This window comes from Peromyscus californicus, unplaced genomic scaffold (assembly GCF_007827085.1).
Source record: "Peromyscus californicus insignis strain IS unplaced genomic scaffold, ASM782708v3 Scaffold_21__1_contigs__length_65335640, whole genome shotgun sequence".
In the NCBI taxonomy this organism is placed as follows: Eukaryota; Metazoa; Chordata; class Mammalia; order Rodentia; family Cricetidae; genus Peromyscus; species Peromyscus californicus.
In genome coordinates, this window is record NW_026294514.1 from 16,788,865 (window position 1) to 16,812,199 (window position 23,335).

Consider the following 23,335-nt stretch of genomic DNA (forward strand, 5'->3'; position numbering starts at 1 on the left):
CTTCTCAAACAGCCCCTCTCTACTTCCACGCTGTCTGATTTTGACTTATATGTGAAAGTACATTGGTATGATAGAGAACCACAGTGTGTCAGAAATTGAACACTGATGTTACAGATGTGGCTGTTTTCTGTAACTAACTGATGGTAGAGTACAAAAGCACCCATCTTTAATCCAAGCACCTGGGAGGTAAAGACAGACAGTTCCTCTGTGACACAGAGTTCAAGGCCAGCCTGGGATACACGAGACCCAAAACTAAAATAAAACCAAAAGCAGTAGCCTGGAGCACAGCGTCTTGCTTCTCACCCAGCTCCTTCGGTGGGGAAGATCTCTTCAGTGCACAAGTTGTCAGAGTCTACTTTATTAAGCAAATCTTTCAGAGCTACTAAGGCTTCAGCATCCACCAAGCCACCTGCAATTGCTGCCACATCCTTGCCTTGAAAGCTCTGTAACTAGAAACAGACAAAAAGAGCGTCACTAAGAAACCTAGAGTCATCAAAGACCATAACTGTTCAGAAAATAAAAAGTCATTTTCAAGTATCAAAAGAGAACTAAACATGGGGACGCATCAGCCACCTTTCCTGGATAGGTGTAGCTACCACCCATCCAAGGTGCTTCTCTTTACAGCGAATGGAAAGAAGAACCAAAACTGGACACAATGCAGCAGCGATCAACAGACCAAAAGGACCCAGCCACAACAGATACATCTACAGCTCAGGGAACACCATGGGAAGGGCAGAAAGGTTCTGTTCGTTTGCTTGTTTTTTAAGACAGGGCTCCTCTGTGTAGCCCCGGCTGTCCTGGAACTTGCTCTGCAGACCAGGCTGGTTTTGAACTCAGAAGTTGACTTGCCTCTGCCTCCCAAGTGCTGGGATTGAAGGCGATTGCCACCACACCCAGTTTATGACTAAAATATATTGTATGAACATTTTTTTTTTTTTTTTTTTTTTTTGGTTTTTCGAGACAGGGTTTCTCTGTGTAGCTTTGCGCCTTTCCTGGGACTCACTTGATAGCCCAGGTGTATGAACATTTTTTTCGACAAAAAAAGAAAAAGGCTATCAACTTCAGAGTGGGAGGGGCCTGTGAAGGATTCGAAGAAGGGTGACAGGGAGGACCTGGAGGCAGGAAACAGGGAAGTGATGCAATTCCATTTCAATTAAAAACATTTTAAAAAATGAAAAAAGGGGAGCAAATATAAAACATGAATTTAAAAGGACACTGCTGTCAAAAATTTTAGCAAATAATAGAATTTTAACCTTTTCTTTTGCTGGTGGATCAAATTAATTAGCATATGATTGTTGAAATAACTTATGAGTTTTCGATTTAATATATTTTGGGTTTAAATGCAATGAACCACTTAATTATATTCCTAATAAATTTATACCTAACAGTTCTTGTCACCAAAGCAGATTATAAGCTTTTTTTTTTTTAAAAAAGAAGGTTTATTTATTTATTATGTGTACAGTGTTCTGCCTGCAGGCCAGAAGAGAGCACCAGATCTCAACTCAGGACCTCTAGAAGAATAGCCAGTGCTCTTAACCTCTGAGCCATCTCTCCAGCCCCCAGATTATAAGCTTTATATACATATTTCTGGACATAGTATTAAAGCCAAACTATATATATTCTAATTTTCCTATATTTTAAGAATTATACATTTTTCAGCCGGGCAGTGGTGGCACACGCCTTTAATCCCAGCACTAGAAAGGCAGAGGCAGACAGATCTCTGTGAGTTCAAGGTCAGTCTGGTCTATAAAGTGGGTTCAACAACAGCCAGGACTGTTACACAGAGAAACCCTGTCTCAAAAAACAAAACAAAACTAATCACACATTTTCTTTGCCAAATGCATCAGTAAAATATATTGAACAACATGCAAAGCAGAAAAACACTAATCCACGTGTGACTAAAAAGCTTTCCACTGCTCATTCAGTCTAAAAATGAGAAGCAGTAGTGATGTGTGTGGGACCAAGGCGAGTAACCCTAGCTTGGCAGGGCTGTGTATGTTACCTTATGAACAAAGGAGCTTCACCGTGAGCTCTGGAGGATGAAAATCATGGAGTTATAGTTACCTTAATGAAACACAAGCTATTCTAAAGCTTCTGTCGTTCCCTCTAGGCTTTGCTCTTTGTCTACAATGTCTTTCATCTGGTCTATTCTTTTCCCTTTTACTGACTGCTGGGAACTAAACCTAGGGCTTTACACATGCTAAGCACACTCAGTACAAGTGAGCTACCCCCCGACCTCCAGCTTGGCTCTGGCAAGCTCACATTCCTCGGAGGCTCTGTTCCAGAATCCCTCTCTGTAGGAAGGGATCTGAAGCCACAGAGTTGGTGTTTTGGTTAGGCACCCTGCACCTTTTTCGTGTTTCCTCTGATATCAGTCCTAGGAGGGCAGTAATTACGCCCCTTTCTCTAGCCTAACAAGGTGGAAGGTGGAGAGCGTGTGTCAGTGGTCTATGGGCCACAGTCTAGAATGAAGCTAGTGTAATATCTGAGACACAGCTCTCAAAAATGTCAGAGAGACAAATTATAATCTCGGCAAGAAAGGAGAAAAGAATGGGTGTGGTGGCACATGCCTTTAGTCCCAGCACTCAGAAGGCAGAGGAAGAAGGATCTCTGAGTGTTTAAGGCCAGCCTGATCGGCTGGAGCTACACAATGAAAGCCCTGTCTAAAAAAATAAAAAGAAAGAAAGGAAGAAAGAAAGATGAAAGAGGAAGATATGTCCTGTCTTCATGACAAAGTTGCTTCTTGGAAACTACACACTATTTATCCTATATTTCAATGTTTTACCATTCCAGCTACACGAGAGAGTGCATCTTCCCAGGAGGTATAAGTTAAAAGTCCCTTTTCATTTCTGACCATGGGCTCAGTAAGTCTTTGACGTTTCAGTCCATCATAGGCAAATCTAGGCAAAAGAAATCACACAACATATAGAATATTGATAAGGAGCAACTATAATTTTCTTTTTTTTTTTAATTTTCAAGTTTAAAACTGTTAAATAGAAGATTAACAACCAATCGGTGGTGGCGCACCCATTCAATCCCAGCACTGGGAGGCAGAGGCAGAGGCAGGCAGATCTCTTTGAGTTCAAGGCCAGCCTGGTTTACAGAGTAAGATCCAGGACAGGCACCAAAAACTACACAGAGAAACCCTGAACCAAAAAACAAACAAACAAATAACTAAATGAACCAATAGAAGACTACCTGAAGTGTCAAAGAGAATAATAAATACCCAAGGCAGGTATGGTGGCAATAGATAGATCTACCCTAGCTGGGCACAGTGGCGCATGCCTTTAATCCCAGCACTCAGGAGGCAGAGGCAGAACTCTGTGAGTTCAGGTCAGCCGAGTCAACAGAAAGAGTTCCAGGATAGTCAGGCTACACAGAGAGGTGTTGTCTTGGGGAAAAAAGGCTCTCTCTAATTCCTTTATTCCCAAGCACCAGAGATGGAAAGCACAGCCTTGACTACAGTCAGCAAGTGTTCTACAGCTAAGCTACAGCTACAGCCCCTTTGTATGTTTATTCTGAGACAAGGTCTAAGTCTCCCTCCCAGGTTGGTCATGAACTTCAGATCCTCCTGTTGCAGGTTCCAAGTACCTTAGACCACAAGCTTATGCCACCATGCCCAGCATTTGTAACTACTAATGATGATTTTTTCCCCCATTCTCTTTATAAAAATCCAGATTTTTCAGTAGTTTATATAATTTTGCAACATAAAAAATTCCATTAAAATGACAATAAGGGCTGGAGAGATAGCTATATGGTCAGGAGCACTTGTTCTTGCAAAGAAACTGAGTTCAGTTCCCAGCACTCACATGGCAGCTCACAACCATCCACAACACTGTAGTACACACCCAGCACCCACATGGTGGCTCACACTGTCCACAACACTGTGGTACACATCCAGCACCCACATGGTGGCTCACAACCATCCACAACACTGTGGTACACACTCAGCACCCACATGGTGGCTCACAACCATCCACAACACTGCGGTACACACCCACCACCGACATGGTGGCTCACAACCATCCACAACACTGTGGTACACACCCAGCACCCACATGGTGGCTCACAACCATCCACAACACTGTGGTACACACCCAGCACCCACATGGTGGCTCACAACCATCCACAACACTGTGGTACACACCCAGCACCCACATGGCGGCTCACACTGTCCACAACACTGTAGCACACAGACATCCACAGGAGCAAACCACTCACATATGTAAAGTAAATCTACAAGAAGACCATCCATTTTTCTATCAACTGTACCTGGTTTTATCGGAGATCCACTCTTCGTTGATATCTTCATGCATTCGTGGTAAAATCCTCATCACCTCTCCAGTCCTTGTGCTAACCACGATGTTACTCCCCACCGCGTCCATGACGTCAATGGACTCGGTCTTTCTGAGAGAAGAAACATACAGTTCGTATGCTGATGCTAAGAGCAACAAGAGCTTCCGTTAGTCATGTCCCTGTCAGCTTTTCCTTTTGGTATTGAGACAGGTCTCGTACACTCAGGCTGTCCTCAAACCCTCTGGGTAACAAGTGACTTTGAACTGATGGTGCAGCCTCTGCATCCCAAGTGCTGGGATTACAGACATACACCACCAGACCCACCTCCTTTCTAAATCAAAAATAGTGGAACTCGGAAGAATAGCTATAAATATAAGCACCTCCATATTTTAAATACATGGACAGGCCAACTGGAAGGGAAAACAACTAATTAATTCTGGGCTGCTGGTAGTCAAAGACAACTACAAATCAACCATTCCAGAAAGCAGAAACATAGCTCGACAAAAATAAATAAATAAAATACCCCCCAATACCATTTCATCACTTACATACCCAAATGTAAGACATAAAAACTACTCTGTGGGGGCTGGAGAGATGGTTTAGTGGTTACGAGCGCTTGTTGCTCTTGCAGAGAATCTGAGTTGGTTCCCAGCACCCACATGGCAGCTCACCACTGCCCAACTCCAATTTCAAAGGATTCAATGCCCTCTTCTGGCTTCTTCAGGCACCTGCATGCACACAGGGTTCATACATAACTCGGACCCACACACATACACATCAAATACAATATAAACCTAAAAACAGCTGTATTGTGGAGCTAGAAATACGGTTTAGTAGATAAAGTAGGAGCTATGCAAGCATAAAGACCAGAATTCAGATTCCTAGCACCCACAAAAATGCCGGGAGGGCATGGCATCATAGCACTCGGGAGGATACAGAGTTGGGTGGGCAGACCAGAAAAACTGGCTAGTCAGAGTGAGGACAGCAATTGGTAGGGAGCTTCAGGCTCAGCAAGAAAGGCTGCCTCAGTAAATTGAGTGAAGGGAGTCAGGAAGACACCTGATGTTAACATCTGGTCTCCACACGTGCATATGCACAAGCACACCTGATCAGCCTAAATCTGTAATGGCTGGGTGTTGAGTGGCACACAATGTAATCCCAGCACTTGAAATGCAAGGGCAGGTGGATTTCTGTGAGTTCAAGGCCACCCTGTTGTATATAACCAATTCCAGGACAGCCAGGGCTACACAGACAATCCCTGCCTCAAACAAACAAACAAACAAACCAATCTGTAATGGACTGGCTAGATGCTGCTCCTGCCTCCCTCCTCACTGAAGGCTAGTACCATGGCATATACTCATGCAATATTTTTTCAGTATTAGAAAGAAAGAAAGAAACTATAATTTTGCAGAGGTTTGTCCTATCTTTCATTTAACTAGCTACCTTCCAATAAACCATTTTTATGGGGCCGGGTCAGGCTCTTTAATCAGTAAGTACAGGCTGCATGAGCATGAAGGCCCAAGTTCCAATGTCCAAAACCCACATCAAAAGGTGAGTGACAGTGATGCCTGTAATCTCAGCACTACGGAGGCAGGGGTGGGAGGGTCACCAGGGTTCACTGGCTACCCAAATCAGTGAGTTCCAGGTTCCGTAAGAGATAAAGTAGTGAGAAATTAAAGAGACCACTTGACATCCACATCTGGCATCCACCTACACACCCTCCCTCCCACATACAAACATGTACACATACATATAAATTTTTTTTGGTGGTATTTTTGTTTGTTTTGTTTTGTTTTTCCAGACAGGGTTTCTCTGTGTAACAGCACTGGCTATCCTGGAACTCACTCTGTAGACCAGGCTGGCCTCAAACACAGAGATCCATCTGCCTCTGCCTCCTGAGTGCTGGAATTAAAGGCGTGCGCCACCATCTCCTGGCAACACAGTTTTGTTTTGTTTTTTTACTTAAAGCAAACAAAAAAAGTGTAGCTTAAAATTTAAGAAGAAAATGACACAGAACATTTTATGAAAAGTAGGGAACTAGAATTTAAAAACAGGGCGAGGAAGGTGTCTCAAAGAGTAAACGCACTTGCTGAGCAAGCCTGATGACCTGAGTCTGATCCCTAGAACCCACACCAAAAGCCAGATGAAGTGGTGCACATTTCTAATCCCAGCACTCCTACAGTGAGATGGCAGGAGAAAAGGGAGAACTGGCCAAGAGTCTGTAGGCTGGCGGGCCTCACATATGCAGCATAATGGAAGAAATGAGACCTTCCTTAACAAGGTAAGAGGTAAAACTAAGTTCTGAAAGTTGTTCTCTCGTGCACACTGGCATGCACCCACCTGTGCATGAACACAAGCGTACACACACACTAAATAAAAATTAACACAAATAATCACGGCTAGGAATATGGCTCAATCTGCAAAGCTATGGCCTAAGTAAGTACAATGAGCTGAGTCCTATCCTCATAATGCATGTAAAACTGCTGGGTATGATGGACATGCTTGGAATCCCAGTGCTGGAGAAGCTGAGACAGAGGATCTCTAGACAGCTAGTCTAGCCTAATCGGTGAGTTATAGGCCAACAAGATACCTTGTCTCAAAGAAGGTGGACAATGTTTCTGAGGATGACACCAAACCTGTCTTCTGGCCTGTAAACACACCTGCACACACATTCATGGGCACCTGCACCGCATCTGTCACACACACACACACAGAGAAAATAAAATCTTGTAAAAACAAGTCGGTCAAAAATGCAGAGATAAGGAGCTGGAGAGATGGCTCAGGGGTTAAGAGTACTGACTGCTCTTCCAGAGGACCTGGGTTCAATTCCCAGCAGCCACATAGCAGCTCACAACTGTCTGTAATTCCAGTTCCAGGGGACCTGGTACCCATGGCAAAACACCAATGCACATAAAATAAAAATAAATAAATTTAAAAAGAAAAAAAAGTGCAGAGATAAATACCTTGTTTCCCAAGGCCGGGCAGTAAAGGCGTAAGGCTTCGAGGTCAGGGCACCTACAGGGCAGATATCAATGATATTCCCAGACAACTCAGACATGAACATTTTCTCAACGTATGTGCCAACTTGCATGTCATTTCCTCTGCCCGTTGTGCCCAAATCATCTACCCCGGCAATCTCACTTGCAAACCTGAAAAATGAAAATTCCTTAAATGGTAGAGTTCAGCAAACTATTTCCTTTCCTGTTCATGATCACAAAGACAATGACTTTCAAAACATTAAAAAGGCATTAGTATATTTTCAATGATAAGGATAGTCAGCAGATAAAAATTAATGTTTTTCTGTAACCGAAGTATAACACACAAATGGAAACCTATACAAATCATGTGTATGCAGTTCAGTAAGTTACCACACAATTAATACCAGATTTAAAGTTTTAAATTCAACTGAAATTGGCATTAATTTGAAAGCAAATAGCATAGTCTTTTTACCAGAATATATGAAGGAAAAAAAAGCACCAAAAACAAGCAAACAAAGTCTAACTTTTCCCCACTAAATAATGGCTATCATTTCAAGTGCTGTTAATCAATGAAATTAAGTTAGCATCCAGTGATATTCCCGAAGAGAAACATTACCTGATGCATCGGGTACACTGTATACATCTAGTCATGATGGTTTTCACCAACGGTCCGATGTTCTTGTCCTCCACAGCACGCTTCCCCTCTAGAAATCGACTCCTGTCGCTTCCAAACATCATGGACTGGTCCTTAAGGAGATGACGAGAGAGTCAATCTACTGCTGCTAATGAAAGTAAAATGAGTTAATCAAAAAGACTGACAGAATTATTCTAGATACCTGTAGATCACATTCACCTCCCTGGTCACAGATAGGACAGTCCAGTGGGTGATTGGCTAATAAGAACTCCATCACACCTTCTCTGTATGAAAAATCAAATATATAAAGTGACATAAGCAGCTACCACTAAAAAAATGGTGACCTATATGTGGTGATACTTTATTTGTACTGAAATGTGATTTTATTTGTATGTTAATAAATAAAGTTGCCTGGGGGTCAGAGCTATAGCAAGCCATAGCAGAAGCTGGGTGGTGGTGGTGTACGCCTTTAATCCCAGCACTTGGGAGGCAGAGCTAGGCAGATCTCTGTGTGTTCAAGGACACAGCCAGCATGGAGACACACGCCTTTAATCTCAATACCAACCATAGAAGACCTGGAGGTCTGTATAGATGGGCAGTGACGAGGAGGTCATGTGGTTGGGTTTACAACCAATGAGAAGGCAGAATAGAAAGTCAATAAAAAGGACAAACACACAGGAAGTAGGTCTCTTGCGGAGGAGGACAGCAGCGGCAGTGAAGGGTAAGGTTTTTAGCTCTTAGCTTTTGCTCTGACCTCTTGGGCTTTTAACTTTGCAATTGGCTCTGTGTTTCTTATTTAACAAGACAGTTACTTCTACACCTATATGCTAGCTCAATAACCTTAAGAGATATTTTTATAATTAGCATACATTTTTTTCATCTTTTAAGACTCATTCTATAGACCAAGATGCCCTTGAACTCACAGAGATCCGTCTGCCTCTGCCTCCCAAGTGCTGGGATTAAAGGTCTGCGCCACCACTACCTGAATTAGTTAGCATGCATTTTAACTGACTTCCAGACACGCCATCATACTAGTATTCAACTAGTATTAAACACAGTGTGAACATGTTCATAAGAATTTCAACTAAAATACTCATCCTAGGATGTTGACTTTCAAGGCTTTGTTTACTCACTTAATTATTTTGAGACAGGGTGTCATGAAGCCCAGCTGGCCTCCAACTCACAATGTAGCCAAGGATGTCCTTGCATTCTGATTTTCCTGCCTACACCTTCCAAATGATGGAAACAGAGGCATATGCCACCATTGCCAGCTTTTTTTTTTTCTTTTTTCTTTTTTTTGATTTTTTTTCAAGACAAGGTTTCTCTGTGTAACAGTCCCAGCTGTCCTTAAACTCAAAGAGATCCACCTGCCTCTGCCTCCCAAATGCTGGGATTGAAGGCATGTGCCACCACTGCCTGGCTTGTTTTTTATTTTTTTAAAGACAGAGTCTTGCTATGTAGTCCATGTAACTTCAACCTCCCAATTGCTGAAATTATAGGCATGTGCTATCATGCTCCTCTTTTTACAATTATGACTTTAGGGCTGGAGAGATGGCTCATTGGTTAAGAGCACAGGCTACTCTTTCAGAGGACTGGGTTCAATTCCCAGCACCTATACAGCATCACATAACTATCTGTAACTCCAGTTCCAGGGTATCTGGCACCCTCTCAAAGACACATACAAGCAAGATATCAATGCAAATAAAATAAAAATAAATAAGTCATTTAAAAAAAATTAACCTTTAACAATATACAATTCTCAAACACTGCTGGGGTAGGTGCAGCTTAACTGGCAGAATGATCACCCAGCAAGCATGAAACCATGGGTTCAATCTCCACTACTGCATTACTCAGGCATGGTGGCCTTATGCCTGTAGGCCTGGTACTACAGAAGGAGGGACCAGACTTTCAAGGTCATCTTCAGGTCCATGAGTGTGAGACCAGCATGGGCTACATGAGATGATCTCCAAAATAAAGTTTTTTTTAAATTGCTGAAAGGTTCTCAGAAAATATCTACATTAAGATGAAGACAGGGCTGGAATTATAGCAATATGGCAAAGCAGTCGTCTGTATTAGTTTTATAGGTTTAATCCACAAGCCTCACACACACATACACTGAGCACCAGAGCAAATACTAATGTGTCATGGACTCAGCTCAGTAAGTCCTGGGTGCTACTCATTGCAAGGTGCCTTTTCAAGGCTCACACTATTCCCCACAATCCCTTGACTACCTGCGCTGACCCTCTACTGTGCACTCATCTGTGCTGGCCTCCAAAGGTCGACACTAAATCCCTCATCTATGGGAGGCATGACCACCTCCTGAAGAACCTACAGCAGCAAGAACCAAGTACCTGGCTTTCTTAGACTTCTCCGAGTTTGTCAGGATATTCCAGCCCTTCATCACGGGCATAGCACAAGCAGCAACAACCTAGAAGTTCAATGAAGAAATCCATTTGTATTTATAAGCAACGCTACACACAAAATATTAGTAAAACATTAAAAAATAAACAAAATCCTGGGATGCACAATGAGCTACATGACAAACAGATCTGCCTCAAGATAAAAAAAAAAAAGCACAGATTATTTTTCAAAATTATTTTCGTTTTCAGCTAGGTTGAGTGGCACATACCTGTAACCTTAGCACTCAGGAGGTAGAGGCTGCAAGTCTGAGGCCAGCCTGCCTAGCCAGAGTTTTATTGATAGTGAGACCTTTTCTAAAAGACAAGTAACAATAAAATTTTTTCCACTTTTTTTTTATAATCATAGGATAATCTGACCCTTCATGTTAATCTTACAAAGGAAACATTGCTGTGGTTTGTCCCCAAAAGGCCATGTACTGGAAGGTTGTCCCCATTCTATAGAACTTGTGAGAAGCAGTGCCAAGTAGGAGGCAAACGGGACAAGTGAGAGTAACACTGGTTTCTCGATGATCAGGTCTTGGAGCAGATTAGTTCCCATGAGAAGTGGGTTATTGACAAAAAGAGGGGGGCCGCTACCCAGTCTCTTGCTTTTCCTCCTGTCATATTATACAAAAATCGTTTGTCTACCAAATGTAGTCGCTTGATTTTGGGCTCTCAGACTCCAAAACTATGAGCTAAATAAACCTCTTTACTTCATAAAGTATCCAGTCTTGGGTATTTTGTTACAGCAACTCCAAAGAAATTAATTTTTGAGTCAGGGTTTCTGTACCTGGCTGTTCTAGATCTCTCTATGTATGTAGACTAGGCTGGCCTCAAACTCAGAGACGCCCCTGCCTCTGCCCTCTGAGTGCTGGGATTAAAGGTGTACACCACTATGCCTGGTTTTTATTTTTTAAACTTTTTCTGGCCTGTCTTTCTTTAATTTATTCTTACTTTAAAAATGTTTAAGACCAGGTCTCACTACGTAGTATTGCTGACCTGGAACTCACTCTGTAGACTAGCCTGTCTCCAACTCACAGACATCTGCCTGCCTCTGCCCTGAGTGCTGGGATTAAGGTGTGTACCACCACACTCAACCTGATCACCATTTCTGTGCTTTAAAAACCAGGAACGGGCAGACAAGATGGTTCAGTATGTAAAGGTACTTCCTAAGTCAACCCTGGCACCTACATAGAGGAGGAGAAGAGTGACCTCACGAAGTTATCCTCTGATCTCCACATGTTTCTTAGCACATGCATACACATCATGCACACATACATGATAAATAAAGTAAAATTGAAAAAAAAAAAAGCATGGTGGCTAATAATGCCTATATTAGCATTCAGGAGGCTTGTGGGTAAAGGCACTTGCTGCCAAGCTTGACAGACCCGAGTTTCATCTGTAGGACCAACTTGGTAGAAAAAGAAAACTCACTCCTCTGACCTCCACACACGCAGTGGTATGTACACGCATGCACATGTGCACACAAATACATACACTAAACATAATGAAAAATTTTTAAAAGAATTTAACACTAGCCTGTGCTATAGAGTAAATCTGAGGTCAGCCTGGACTAGGTAGAGAGACTTTGTCTCACAAAAATGAAACCAAGGGCCAGTGGGATAGCCCAGTGAGTAAAGGTGCTTGTCAAACCCAGGGACCTCAGAGTGCAATCCCCAGGACCCATACGGTGGACAGAAAGGTCCAGACCCTGTAAACTGTCCTCTGACCTCCACATGTGCATCATGGCACATACCCCAGATCTCATTTCCTACTAAGTGAAAAATTAAAATAAAAACAAAACAGAACAGGGAAGAGCCCCAAGGGTTTAAGGAGATAGCTTAGTCGGCAGAGTGCTTGCGCTGTAAGCCTGAGAAGCACTCGAACTTCAGTTTCACCAATATTTAAAAAGCTGGGCACAGTGGAGCATGCCTGTAATCTCAGCACTGGGGAGGCAAGGCAAGTGCATCCCTGGAGCTCGCCCAGCTTAGCCTAACCAGAGGGACTGTCTCTCAAAAACAAGATGGAGAATCATGAGGAATGAGTGCTGTGGGATGTTCTGTATGTCAAATGTGTTGCTGATTAGTCAATAATTAAAACACTGATTGGCCATTGGCTAGGCAGGAAGTGTAGGCGGGACAAGGAGGAGAATAAAGCTGGGAAGTGGAAGGCTGAGTCAGAGAGACACTGCCAGCTGCCACGATGAGAAACAGCATGTGAAGATGCCGGTAAGCCACGAGCCACGTGGCAAGGTATAGATTAATAGAAATGGGTTAATTTAAGCTGTAAGAACAGTTAGCAAGAAGCCTACCACGGCCATACAGTTTGTAACCAATATAAGTCTGTGTTTACTTGGTCGGGTTTGAAAGGCTGTGGGACTGGCAGGTGAGAGAGATTTGTCCTGACTGTGGGCCAGGCAGGAAAACTCTACCTACAGAATGATACTTGGAGTTCACACGCATGCACGCACGTACGCCACCAACCTTGTTTTCATTTGTAGGCACTGCTGAGTCACAGCTTTATGTACAAAATGCAATTACATAACCTAAAGTGAACTTCTCTACAATTCTTTGTCAGGGTGAAATGGCATAGCACAAACACTTCTATATGCTACACACTCACAATAATTAAGATACTGATAACTTGAGACCTGGAGGCAGTGGTGGCACACACCTGTAATCCCAGCACTCGGGAGGCAGAAACAGACAGATCTCTGTGAGTTCAAGGCCAGCCTGGTCTACAGAGTGAGTTCCAAGACAGTCAGGGCTACACAGAGAATCCTGTCTCAAAAAAAGCAAAAAGAAGAAACCACCTTGAATTCCTAGACTTGTTATACCGCATTTATATTTATGTAACACTTCCATCAATATATTTCACTTTGAAATGAATCACCTACATAAAAAAATATTGAACTTATAGTAGTATTGATTTTAAAGAAAGTCTGGGCCGGGCAGTGGTGGCGCACGCCTTTAATCCCAGCACTTGGGAGGCAGAGCCAGGCGGATCTCTGTGAGTTCGAGGCCAGCCTGGTCTCCAAAGCGAGTTCCAGGAAAGGCGCAAAGCTACACAGAGAAACCCTGTCTCAGAAAAACCAAAAAAAAAAAAAAAAGAAAGTCTGCTGCATGATTTAAGTCTTCTCCCTCCACAGCATGCTACTGAATTCCAGGCCTCACATACCTTTGGAGCCTTCTCAATTTCCACCAGGCACATCCTGCAGTTACCAGCCACAGACAGCCTTTCATGGTAACAGAACCGAGGGATCTGCATGCCAACCTTCTCACAAGCCTAGAAGACAAAGCCTAGTGTCAGAAGAGTTTCACTTCGTTCTGTCCTCACTGAAGCAGAAAGCAGGGGGAATCCTTTATTACTAACATTCCAAGTACCTCTCTGTCTTTACCCACTCTTACGTATGTTCCTGAAGAGATTTCACTCTTTGCTTTGATCCCAAACCCATCAGCTCTGAAGCTGTCTCAGGACATAAGAATCCTCAAAGTCCCCTCATTTTATATGTGAGAAATTAGATAAAGTATACAGTCTGTGGTGAAGTTTTTTCCCATTATCTGCTTTGAAGCTCTGTCCACAAGTTTCTCTGTCAAATTGTCCCAGTGGCTTCATACCTGGACTTCCTTTTTTGTTTGTTTGTTTTTTGAAACAAGGTTTCTCTGTGTAGTCCTGGCTGTCCTGGAACTCATTCTGTAGACCAAGCTGGCCTTGAACTCTTAGAAATTCTCCTCCTTCTGCCTTTCAAGTACTGAGATTAAAGGCACATGCCACCACTGCCCAATGTCTAATGTTTTGTTTTGTTTCTAAACTAAACAGTACGAAGTAGTAATTTTTTAAACAAAGATCAGAGAACACAGACAGTAACAAAAATAATTACAGCATATGCATACCTGCAAGACAGTGGTTCCTGGTTCCACCATGACAGACTGACCATCAACAAATACTTCAATCAAGTTACTTGCTGCTGTGCCGGTTGTTCGAGCTGATCATCAAAACAATAGGTAAAAAAAAAAAAAAAAAAAAAACGACCAGAGTTGAACTCATTACAGCAGAAGCTGATGGACTAATCACATATACACATTTTCATTTTTTACCAGTCCTTTCTCTAGACGCAAATTTCTTAAAGTACTAAATTAGCACAAAAGTTTGTTTTTTTTTTCTTTGAGACAGGGTTTCTCTGTGTAGTTTTGGTGCCTGTCCTGGATCTCGCTCTGTAGACCAGGCTGGCCTCGAACTCACAGAGATCCACCTGCCTCTGCCTCCCGAGTGCTGGGACTAAAGGTATGTGCCACCACCGCCCGGCCTTAGTTGTCTACTTTAAATAAAGCTGAGACTTTAATATTGCTTTTCAAAAACCAAATGACCACTGCTTTTTGTTTTGATACAGAATGTAGTTTCTAATATTTTCTATTAAGTGTTTCTTATAAACTAAAGAAGAGAAAATTTTATTTTGAAAATTCTTCTGTCAACCTGGATCAATTGTTGGTACTCTTATTTAATGTAAATTATGGGCTCAAAAATTTTTGAAGAAATATCTAATAGACCATGGAACTGACAAAGGTAAGTCTAATACTCATGAATATAAAACAAAACAAAACTTACCATATCCTTTAGGAGACTTAGAAAGGCCTATTAAGGCCCTTTTTACAGGTATCCTTAACATGATGGCTAAAAAACAAAACAAAGATAAATTATTATAGAGGGAAAAGAGCCACCTAATTATAAAGTATCTAGCATTGTTTTATGGTTTCATATTCTTATTCTAAAAGAATATTCAGAAGTCCTGATGTTTTCTATCAAGTTGTACATACAACATTCAGTCCCAGAGACATTAGCTTGTACAATGTCACATAGCTAAGAAGTAGTTAGTATACAGTAGACTTTGGGTCCTTGCACAGCTTTACAACCGAGCTACATCTCCAGCCATAAATCTGGGCTTTGTAATGCAAAGAGCAGTTTTGTCATAACCAGAGGGAAGTGGTAAGGGCTTGGAATACAGCTCAGTTGGGATACAATACACAAGAGTGTCTGCCTAGCATTCAGGAAGTCCTAAATTCTAACCCCAGCACAGCATAAACTGGATTACATGCCTGTAATCCCAGAAGCTGGGGGGTGGGAGAATGGAGGCAGGAGGATCAGAAGTTCAAGATCATCTTTTGCTACATAGTAAGTTTGAAGTCAGGCAGAGATACAGGGAACACTGTCTCAAAAGAAAAAGAATAAAGTAAAATAAATTACAAAAATAACTATCATTAATAGCTATCAAAAATAAACAAAACACCTTTCTGCCCTCATCTCCTACCAGTATGTTGGGGCTTTTGTTTAAAACATGGTCTTGCTATTTATCTTGGTCAGTCTTGAAGCAATCCTCCTGCCTCTGCTTCCTGGGTGCTACCACAACTGGCTTCAGTATGCACTTTCAGGGTACATGAATTATATGTGATCCTAAGATATTCTGAGGTAGCTCAGAAGTCAAAAGCCTTTGATGCATTTTAAGGACCATCATTCTGTGCTGAGGAGTATGTTTATCTAACAGACCTGCAATTTGCTTGTATTATGCTTCTATCCTGAGTGATCATGAACTCATGGAATCTTCCTACTTGAGTACCAATTCCCAAGAGCTCATAAAAATAAGCTTTAAAACAATGGTCCTCCGTTGGACCTGGTGTTACAGGACTGTAATCTCAGTAACTTGGGCCACCATGGCAGCAGGATCACATGTTCCAGGCCTGCCGAGACCTTGAGTGAGTTCAATGTCAGCCTGGATAACCTGGTGAGATGCTGTCTCAAAAACAGAAAGGTGACTGGAGAGACTGAGCAGTTTAAAGCATTTGTTGCTCTCACAGCCAACCATAACTGCAGTTAGTCTTCCTCTGTTCTCTGCAGGCACCAGCACACACACAGTGCACACGTATACATGCAGGCAAAACGTCATATACAGAAAAGAAAGTAATTTTTTGTTGTTGTTGTTGTTGTTGTTGTTATTAAAATAACAGGGTTTCTCTGTGTAGCCCTGGCTGTCTTGGATCTCGCTCTGTAGACCAGGCTGGCTTTGAACTCAGAGATCCGCCTGACTCTGCCCCCTGAGTGCTGGGACTAAAGGTGTGCACTACCACTGCCTGTCCTGGAAGAATTTTCTTAATTGAGGTCCCCTCCTCTCTCGGATGACTTTAGCTTGTGTCAAGTTGACACAAACTATGTAGAACAGTCTCTAAAACCATAATTTTTCTTTCGGAATTTTTAGAAGTTTTGTGTAGTCGGTTGGTTTGTTTGGTTTTGGTGACAGGATCTCATGTAGCTCAGGCTAGCCTTAAACTCCTGATTCTCCTGCCTTTATTGTCAGACTGCTGGGATTTCAGGGATATGCAAGATGACTAGTTTTCTATGTGTTTGTTTTTACCTTTTAAAGATAGTAAGAAAAAAATTATGTGATTAGAACATATCAATATTAAAGAATTAGTAAAAAAAAAAGTTTCAATAGCAGTAGCAGTACTAATAGAAAATAGTGTGAAACCAGAATTTGTTTCTTTTCCTTTTTAATTAAAAAAAAATTAAGTATAAGTGTTCTGCCTGCATATATATATATCTGCTCACCATGTGCATGCTTGATGCCCAGTGAGGCCAGGAGAGGCCATCAGACTCCCTGGGACTAGAGTTACAAACAGCTGCTGAGTTGTCATCTAATTTTTGAGAATCACACCTGGGTCCTCTGGAAGAATAGCCAGGGAGGGGTCTTAACCACTGAGCCATCTCTCCAGTCCCAAAAGTACAGCCCACGCTGGTCTTGAATTCATGACCTGCCGGCCTCTACCTCTTCAACAGATCCTATGGCATGTACTACTACAAGAGGCTTTTAGCTACATAGAGATGAGACTGGCCTGAAACTCAGAGATCCATCCACAGGCCTCTAATCTCAAGTGCTGAGATTAAAGGCACTACCATTCCAGATAAAATAGAATCTTAAGCACTAAAGTCTGTAGTTATCACAAATGACCTATAATTAAAAGTTTCAGTCGGGAGGTGGTGGCGCACGCCTTTAATCCCAGCACTCATGAGGCAGAGCCAGGCAGATCTCTGTGAGTTCGAGCCCAGCCTGGTCTACGGAGCGAGATCCAGGACAGACACCAAAACTACACAACAAACAAAAAAGTTTCATTAATTCACAATTAATTATATTTAATTAATTCCTTAATAACAGTAATCTACAATTTTCAATACTGAATTTGCAGACATCAAATCTACTAGTAATTTCTGGTAAATCAGTTGTTGCTTCTTTATCTACAGAGCAGATTTACAATACTTTCTAGGGTGTTACTACTAGGTCAATAATTTCCAACAGTTAAAAACAAAGAAAAAATTTTCAATAAAAACAGACTTCACGCCGGGCGGTGGTGGCGCACGCCTTTAATCCCAGCACTCGGGAGGCAGAGCCAGGCGGATCTTTGTGAGTTCGAGGCCAGCCTGGTCTACAGAGCGAGATCCAGGAAAGGCGCAAAGCTACACAGAGAAACCCTGTCTCGAAAAACCAAAAAAAAAAGAAAAGAAAAAAAAAAAAAAAAACAGACTTCAATTTAATCAGTAATGGCCACTGACAACCAATTGTAAAGTGCTCTTCGTTTGTGGCCCTTTTCTTTACTACCAGTATATACCATGTATTTATTTTACTATTCTGCTTACTAAACTTGGGCTAAGCATGAAGCTTTAGTGGAGGACCACTTTCATAGTCTGTACTGGGCTGTATCCCTAGCACAGATAACAAAGAAACAAGCCCCCAACACTAAGTTGCAGGTGAATTATCAATTTTGCTACCTACTAGACTATAAAGTCCTTGACAAGAAATCTGACTATTTCCCTTTTCTGATGACTAGCACAGTGCCCTTACAAATTCCAGAATGGGCAATACATACTCCATTTTGAAAAAAGTATTGATGAGCATGGTAGCCCAAACCCATAATCCCAACACTGGGAATGAAGCTTGAGAGTCATGCATTTGAGGCCAGCCTGAGCTACATGATATAAAACCTGCACTAAATAGAGAGTTCGAGGATATACTGGCTTACACAGTATACAGTTTGTTTTGTTGTGGTTTTTTACTTTGGTGGTATTTTATTTTTGAGATAAATCTCATATACCTCAGACTGACCTCAACCTTGCTATGAAGGTAAGGATCAACTTGGGACTCCTAAACCTCAGGCCTCACTTCCCAAGCAAGCTCCAGGATTATAAACATGGGCCACCACGTCTAGATTGGTGTATGTTTGCTGTTGTTTTTGTTTTTTACAATCATTTATTTACTTTGTGTGTGCTAGCATACATGCATGGCAGCGGAGCCTGTCTGTGTATGTGGAAGCCAAAGGACAACTATTGGGAGTCAGTTCCCGCCTTCCATCATGGGGTTCTGGGAATCAAACTCAGGTTGTCAGACTTGGCAGCAAGCATCATTACCAACTAAGCTATCCCACCAGCCCTGATGTGTTTCAGACATATTAGCTATCAAATAGGAACAAAAATAACTAACTACTCAAGACAAGGATGTAGCTCAGTTAGTAGAGTCCTTGCCCAGCACGCACAAAGTGCTGGGTTCAATCCTCCTGTCTCAGCCTCCCCATCGCTGGGATTATAGACAAGCACCACCATAACCTGGCACATCTCTATTATCTTGGCTGTGATAACTATAAAACAACTTTCTAAAAGTTGCTGATGCTCTGGCTTAGAACACTCCATTTAAGGATGCAAAACTCAGTGAGGGAAAAAAAAGAAAAGAAAAGAAAACATTCCCAGGAAAAAAGAAACCTAATGTTTACAATTCAGTGTGATCTTACAAACACTGACTCTCAAGAACCTGAAGACACTGCAGCTTCCTGATTTGCAGCTGGGCTCCGAGCTAACTTTTTAGGATTCCGTTTTCATGTAGGTGTGCATGTGCATGTCTGTACGGGGGTCATGTGAGTGCAGGTGCTCACAGTCCAGAAGAGGGTGGCGAACCCCCTGGAGCACAGGGACGGGCAGTTGTGAGTCTCCTGACCTGGACAAGTGAGAACCGAACTCGGCTCCTCTCCGCCAAGGCACTCTCTTAACGGCTTAGCTAACCAGCCCCGGCTAACTTTTTTTTTAAGGTTTTTGTCAGTTTTCCCCGTCAGGAGAACGAATAAAACACCACCCAACATGATCAATGAACCAGACAAAACAAACAGTAGTGCGGACAGCTGCAAGGCAGCAGCAACCAAACAAGGATGCCCAACGTTTAAGTCACTCGGGACACCGGGAAGTGAGCCGGTCTCCTCCTGTCAAGGCTATTCCCTGCATTCCCCTGCAGAGGGAAAGAAGCTCGCAAGCCCGAGCTCCCAAAGGTCTTCTGAGCTCTCTCCCTTCAGCTCCATCAGACCCGAAACCAAGAAGGCTAGTCAAGCCTCACCTGCCGGTACTCCCCGGTCCCCGCGGCGGCGGGGCGGGAGGCGGTGCCCAGTCAAGGACAAGCGGAGGATGACTTGTCTGACCTAACGGACACAAGCCTGCCAAGGAATAAAACCCTGCTGGAAGCACGTCAGCCTCTCCCCCACCTAAACACGTCCTCACCTTCGCTCCGGCGCCCACCAGGCTGCTCCGCGGACTCGTCCGGATCTTTCTGACCCCCTCAAGACCGGGCCGCTAAGTCAATATGGCGGCCGCGGCTAAGAACGTCAGCAGGACCCGGAGGACGGAAAGCCAGGAGGGACAAAAAAAAACCCACGTACGACAATTTTCCCCCCCGTCTTTGGGCCCCGTTCGGCAATTTCCGTCAGGCTGAGCGCGAGCCGGGAGGAAGCGGAGGGGACGAAAGGGGACCCGCAGTTCCGCCGGAAGTAGACGAGGCCTTAGAGGCCGAGCCTTTTCGTTCAACTCCGGCTCTTCGCGGGGCGTTTCCCTGAGTTCCGGAATCCTTGGAGGCAGGCGTTTTAAAATGCCTCTTTCATTAACTTCTCGCCAAGCGCAGCGGAAGGCCCGCGGACCACCTGCGGGCCGTGTAATTCGCGAGTCCCCGGTGGACGCGGAGGAACGAGACTAGGAACGTCCTTTGACCTTTAACCCCTAGCCGGTGCAGCGGAGGGAAACGCCTCCGTCTCTATATAAGGACTTTTCCGGCCGGCCCGGGCCCTTTTTTTTTCCCCTCAGCGCCGGCCGCGGGCCTCTGGCGCTCTTTTCCCTCCGCTGCTGCCGGGCTCCGAGCTCCAGCCGACGCCATGGGTTTCGGAGACCTGAAAAGCCCCGCCGGCCTCCAGGTGCTCAACGATTACCTGGCGGACAAGAGCTACATCGAGGGGTGAGCCGGGAGGCCGGGGCCACGTGGCCCGGGCGGGCGGGCGGGCTCGGCGGGAGGGAAGCGGGGTCGCCTGGGACGAGGGGAAGCCGAGCCCGGGTCTCACGGGGCCCGGATGCCGCCGGAGCAGGAGCTAGCTCCCGGGAGGGGCCCGCAAGCGGGGTAATTGAAGCGCGCTGGGTGTCCGTGGGGGGCTGCGATCGAACTTCTTCCGCGTCTTTGGGGGAGTTCATCCATTTAAACCCCGGGGCTAGGCTGATTGGAAGGTGGTAGCCCTTGAGATCTTTCCTACGTGGCAGAGAGTCTCGGCTTGCACAGATTCGAAACAGATGGTCGGTGCACTTAGTTAAGAGCAGCTAAAGCAACTTGCTAGCCCCCACGAGTCAATTTGACGGATGCAGGGGTTGTCACGTACTAGCTGGTGTTTGTGTCTTTTCTTTTAAAGGTGTGTGCCCTTGTTTTTGTCGCCGGCAGGTATGTGCCATCCCAAGCCGATGTGGCAGTGTTTGAAGCCGTCTCTGGCCCCCCGCCCGCCGACCTGTGTCATGCCCTGCGCTGGTATAATCACATCAAGTCTTACGAGAAAGAGAAAGCCAGGTAAAAAACAAATGTCTTTGCTACCTGGATTTTCACATGGCAAAGTGGGACCCAGGTTAAAGGTTACTTTAGCTTTGTTGGGCTAGTGTACACTGAATTTCTTGTGACCTTAAAAGCCCGAGAGACTGAAGTCCCCCATTTTCTCATGGAACAGGTAGAACGTGGACAACAGCAGTTCAGCTTTACTCCACACCTCCCTGCCAGTGTGCTCCGACCTGGGGGGGGCCATCGCTGGGGTGAGAGGGTAGCTCATTCACTGAGTCCCTGGCCATTCTTCTGAAACTACCAGCAAGGGTGGAGAGTTTGGGGAAGTGGACGCCAGTTAACTAAGAATGGAAGTGAGCATACTTAATGAAATCTCACAGAGATGTTCATTCTGAAAGAGTTAAACCATAGTGAGTACTGAGTGTGATGTCTCCCGTGGTACTAACGTTTGCTGGCTGAAGAGTTGGACACACATAAAATATTTACCTGGGATTATGCTAAAGGATAAATAGCCAAAACAGGAGGGATTGTTACTGGGAAAGAAGGATTTTGTGTTTTGTCCAGAAAAAGGATGTGACACCGACCTAATCGTGACAGACTGTTTGTTTTAAAGCCTGCCAGGAGTGAAGAAATCTTTGGGCAAGTATGGCCCTGCCAGTGTGGAAGACACCACAGGAAGTGGAGCTGCGGATGCTAAGGATGATGACGACATTGATCTCTTCGGGTCTGATGATGAGGAGGTATGGCCGGCTGTTTCTCTGAGCATGTTGATGAGGCGGTGTGGCTTCAAGCCTGAGTGTAGATGCTGTAGTCACTGCCCTTGCTTGGTCATCTGCCTTGGAAAGTTAGCACTGGGTACATGATGAATGAAACCAAATCACCATCTTTCGGCTGAGCTCCTGATGGATTTGCTTTTTTCTGATAAACCTGGTCATTTTTGTAATGACCCTGTCACTACATTTATACAGAAGATAACCAATTCTGTGAAATTTTTTTGTCCTGTACAGGAAAGTGAAGAAGCAAAGAGGCTCCGAGAAGAGCGCCTTGCGCAGTATGAATCAAAGAAAGCTAAAAGTAGGTAACTTGACAGGTCACCTTCATTGTTAAATGACGAGAGTGGTCTTTTCCAAAGCTCCCCCCAAAGTGATTTTTTTTTTTCCAATTTCATTGAATGGGTCAATATAGTCTTCAGTAATCAGCTTGCCTCATAAACATCCACAGCTACTGGTCTACAGCTGTTCTTATGGTAGCAGTTGTAGCATTCCTCTGTGGGAAAGAAACTGGTACACCATTTAATGCCTCTTTCTTAGCTAAACAGAAAGAGGCATGTGCGTGACACACACAAAGTACATTCTGTATGTTTTTCTGGAAGAAGATGGTCTGCTTCATTACAAACAGATTTGGCCGAGGGTGAGGTGTTCAGTTGAGTGTTTGAGTGTAATGCACGTCTTAATCTTTTTTAGAGCCTGCGGTTGTTGCCAAGTCTTCCATCTTATTAGATGTGAAGCCTTGGGACGACGAGACAGACATGACTAAATTGGAGGAGTGTGTCAGAAGCATTCAAGCAGATGGCTTGGTGTGGGGTTCTTGTAAGTGTAATGAGCATGGTTTGAAGTTGGGATTGATGTACATTTTCAATTTTTACAACATTAACGGTCTCCTAACTTTTTCTCTTGATGTTGTTTTTTAGCCAAATTGGTCCCCGTGGGATATGGAATCAAAAAGCTTCAAATACAGTGTGTAGTTGAAGATGATAAAGTTGGCACAGATATGCTGGAAGAGCAGATCACTGCTTTTGAGGACTACGTGCAGTCCATGGATGTGGCTGCTTTTAACAAAATCTAAAATCATCCTCAAGTCAGTGCACTTGAATAAAAGCTTGAAAATAACCCTTGGCTCTTGATTCTACAATGGTATATGTCTTCATTACGAGGGAAAGGATTCAGTGGCTATGTAATTCATGAGTAATGAAAACTTGGGGGCCGGAAAGAACTCAGCAGGCAAGTCACTGGGGCCAAGCTTGATGGCCAGTCTGAGTTTAACCCATATGGTGGAAGGAGAGTACTGACTCCCAGACGTTGTCTTTCAACCAACATGTGTGTTCCATGTATTACATGACCACACACAGCATTAAACAAAAAACTGA

At 43.7% G+C, this 23,335-nt stretch overlaps 2 protein-coding genes and 2 non-coding genes across 5 annotated transcripts in view; 3 read left to right on the forward strand and 1 right to left on the reverse strand.

The window, feature by feature from the left end:
- Ndufs1 (NADH:ubiquinone oxidoreductase core subunit S1) overlaps positions 1-20,019 on the reverse strand; it is a 36,238-nt gene extending 16,219 nt beyond the window's left edge. Inside the window, exons 1-11 of the mRNA XM_052749642.1 lie at positions 19,887-20,019; positions 14,913-14,978; positions 14,201-14,292; positions 13,485-13,592; positions 10,260-10,336; positions 8,111-8,192; positions 7,891-8,021; positions 7,260-7,445; positions 4,273-4,407; positions 2,786-2,900; positions 304-449 (exon numbers count right to left, since the gene is read on the reverse strand). Coding sequence (XP_052605602.1) covers positions 304-449; positions 2,786-2,900; positions 4,273-4,407; positions 7,260-7,445; positions 7,891-8,021; positions 8,111-8,192; positions 10,260-10,336; positions 13,485-13,592; positions 14,201-14,292; positions 14,913-14,973 — 1,133 coding nt within the window. The 5' untranslated portion in view covers positions 14,974-14,978; positions 19,887-20,019. The remainder of the gene's footprint in view (positions 1-303; positions 450-2,785; positions 2,901-4,272; positions 4,408-7,259; positions 7,446-7,890; positions 8,022-8,110; positions 8,193-10,259; positions 10,337-13,484; positions 13,593-14,200; positions 14,293-14,912; positions 14,979-19,886) is intronic.
- A 139-nt stretch (positions 20,020-20,158) lies between these two features.
- Eef1b2 (eukaryotic translation elongation factor 1 beta 2) lies at positions 20,159-23,078 on the forward strand. 2 transcript variants are annotated; one of them, XM_052749643.1, is made up of 6 exons: positions 20,159-20,610; positions 21,082-21,204; positions 21,803-21,929; positions 22,197-22,263; positions 22,653-22,778; positions 22,880-23,078. In XM_052749643.1, exons 1-6 carry the CDS (start codon positions 20,531-20,533, stop codon positions 23,032-23,034), a joined length of 678 nt encoding a protein of 225 aa, XP_052605603.1. In that variant the 5' UTR covers positions 20,159-20,530; the 3' UTR covers positions 23,035-23,078. The 2 variants fall into 2 exon arrangements, with proteins under 2 accessions (XP_052605603.1, XP_052605604.1); XM_052749644.1 differs by lacking the exon at positions 20,159-20,610 and adding an exon at positions 20,652-20,769.
- Positions 22,041-22,119, forward strand: LOC128118089 (small nucleolar RNA SNORD51). The gene has a single exon (XR_008221009.1). It is a non-coding gene; the product is annotated as a small nucleolar RNA SNORD51 (small nucleolar RNA).
- Positions 22,403-22,534, forward strand: LOC128118093 (small nucleolar RNA SNORA41). Its single transcript, XR_008221012.1, has one exon. It is a non-coding gene; the product is annotated as a small nucleolar RNA SNORA41 (small nucleolar RNA).
- Positions 23,079-23,335: the final 257 nt, after the last annotated feature.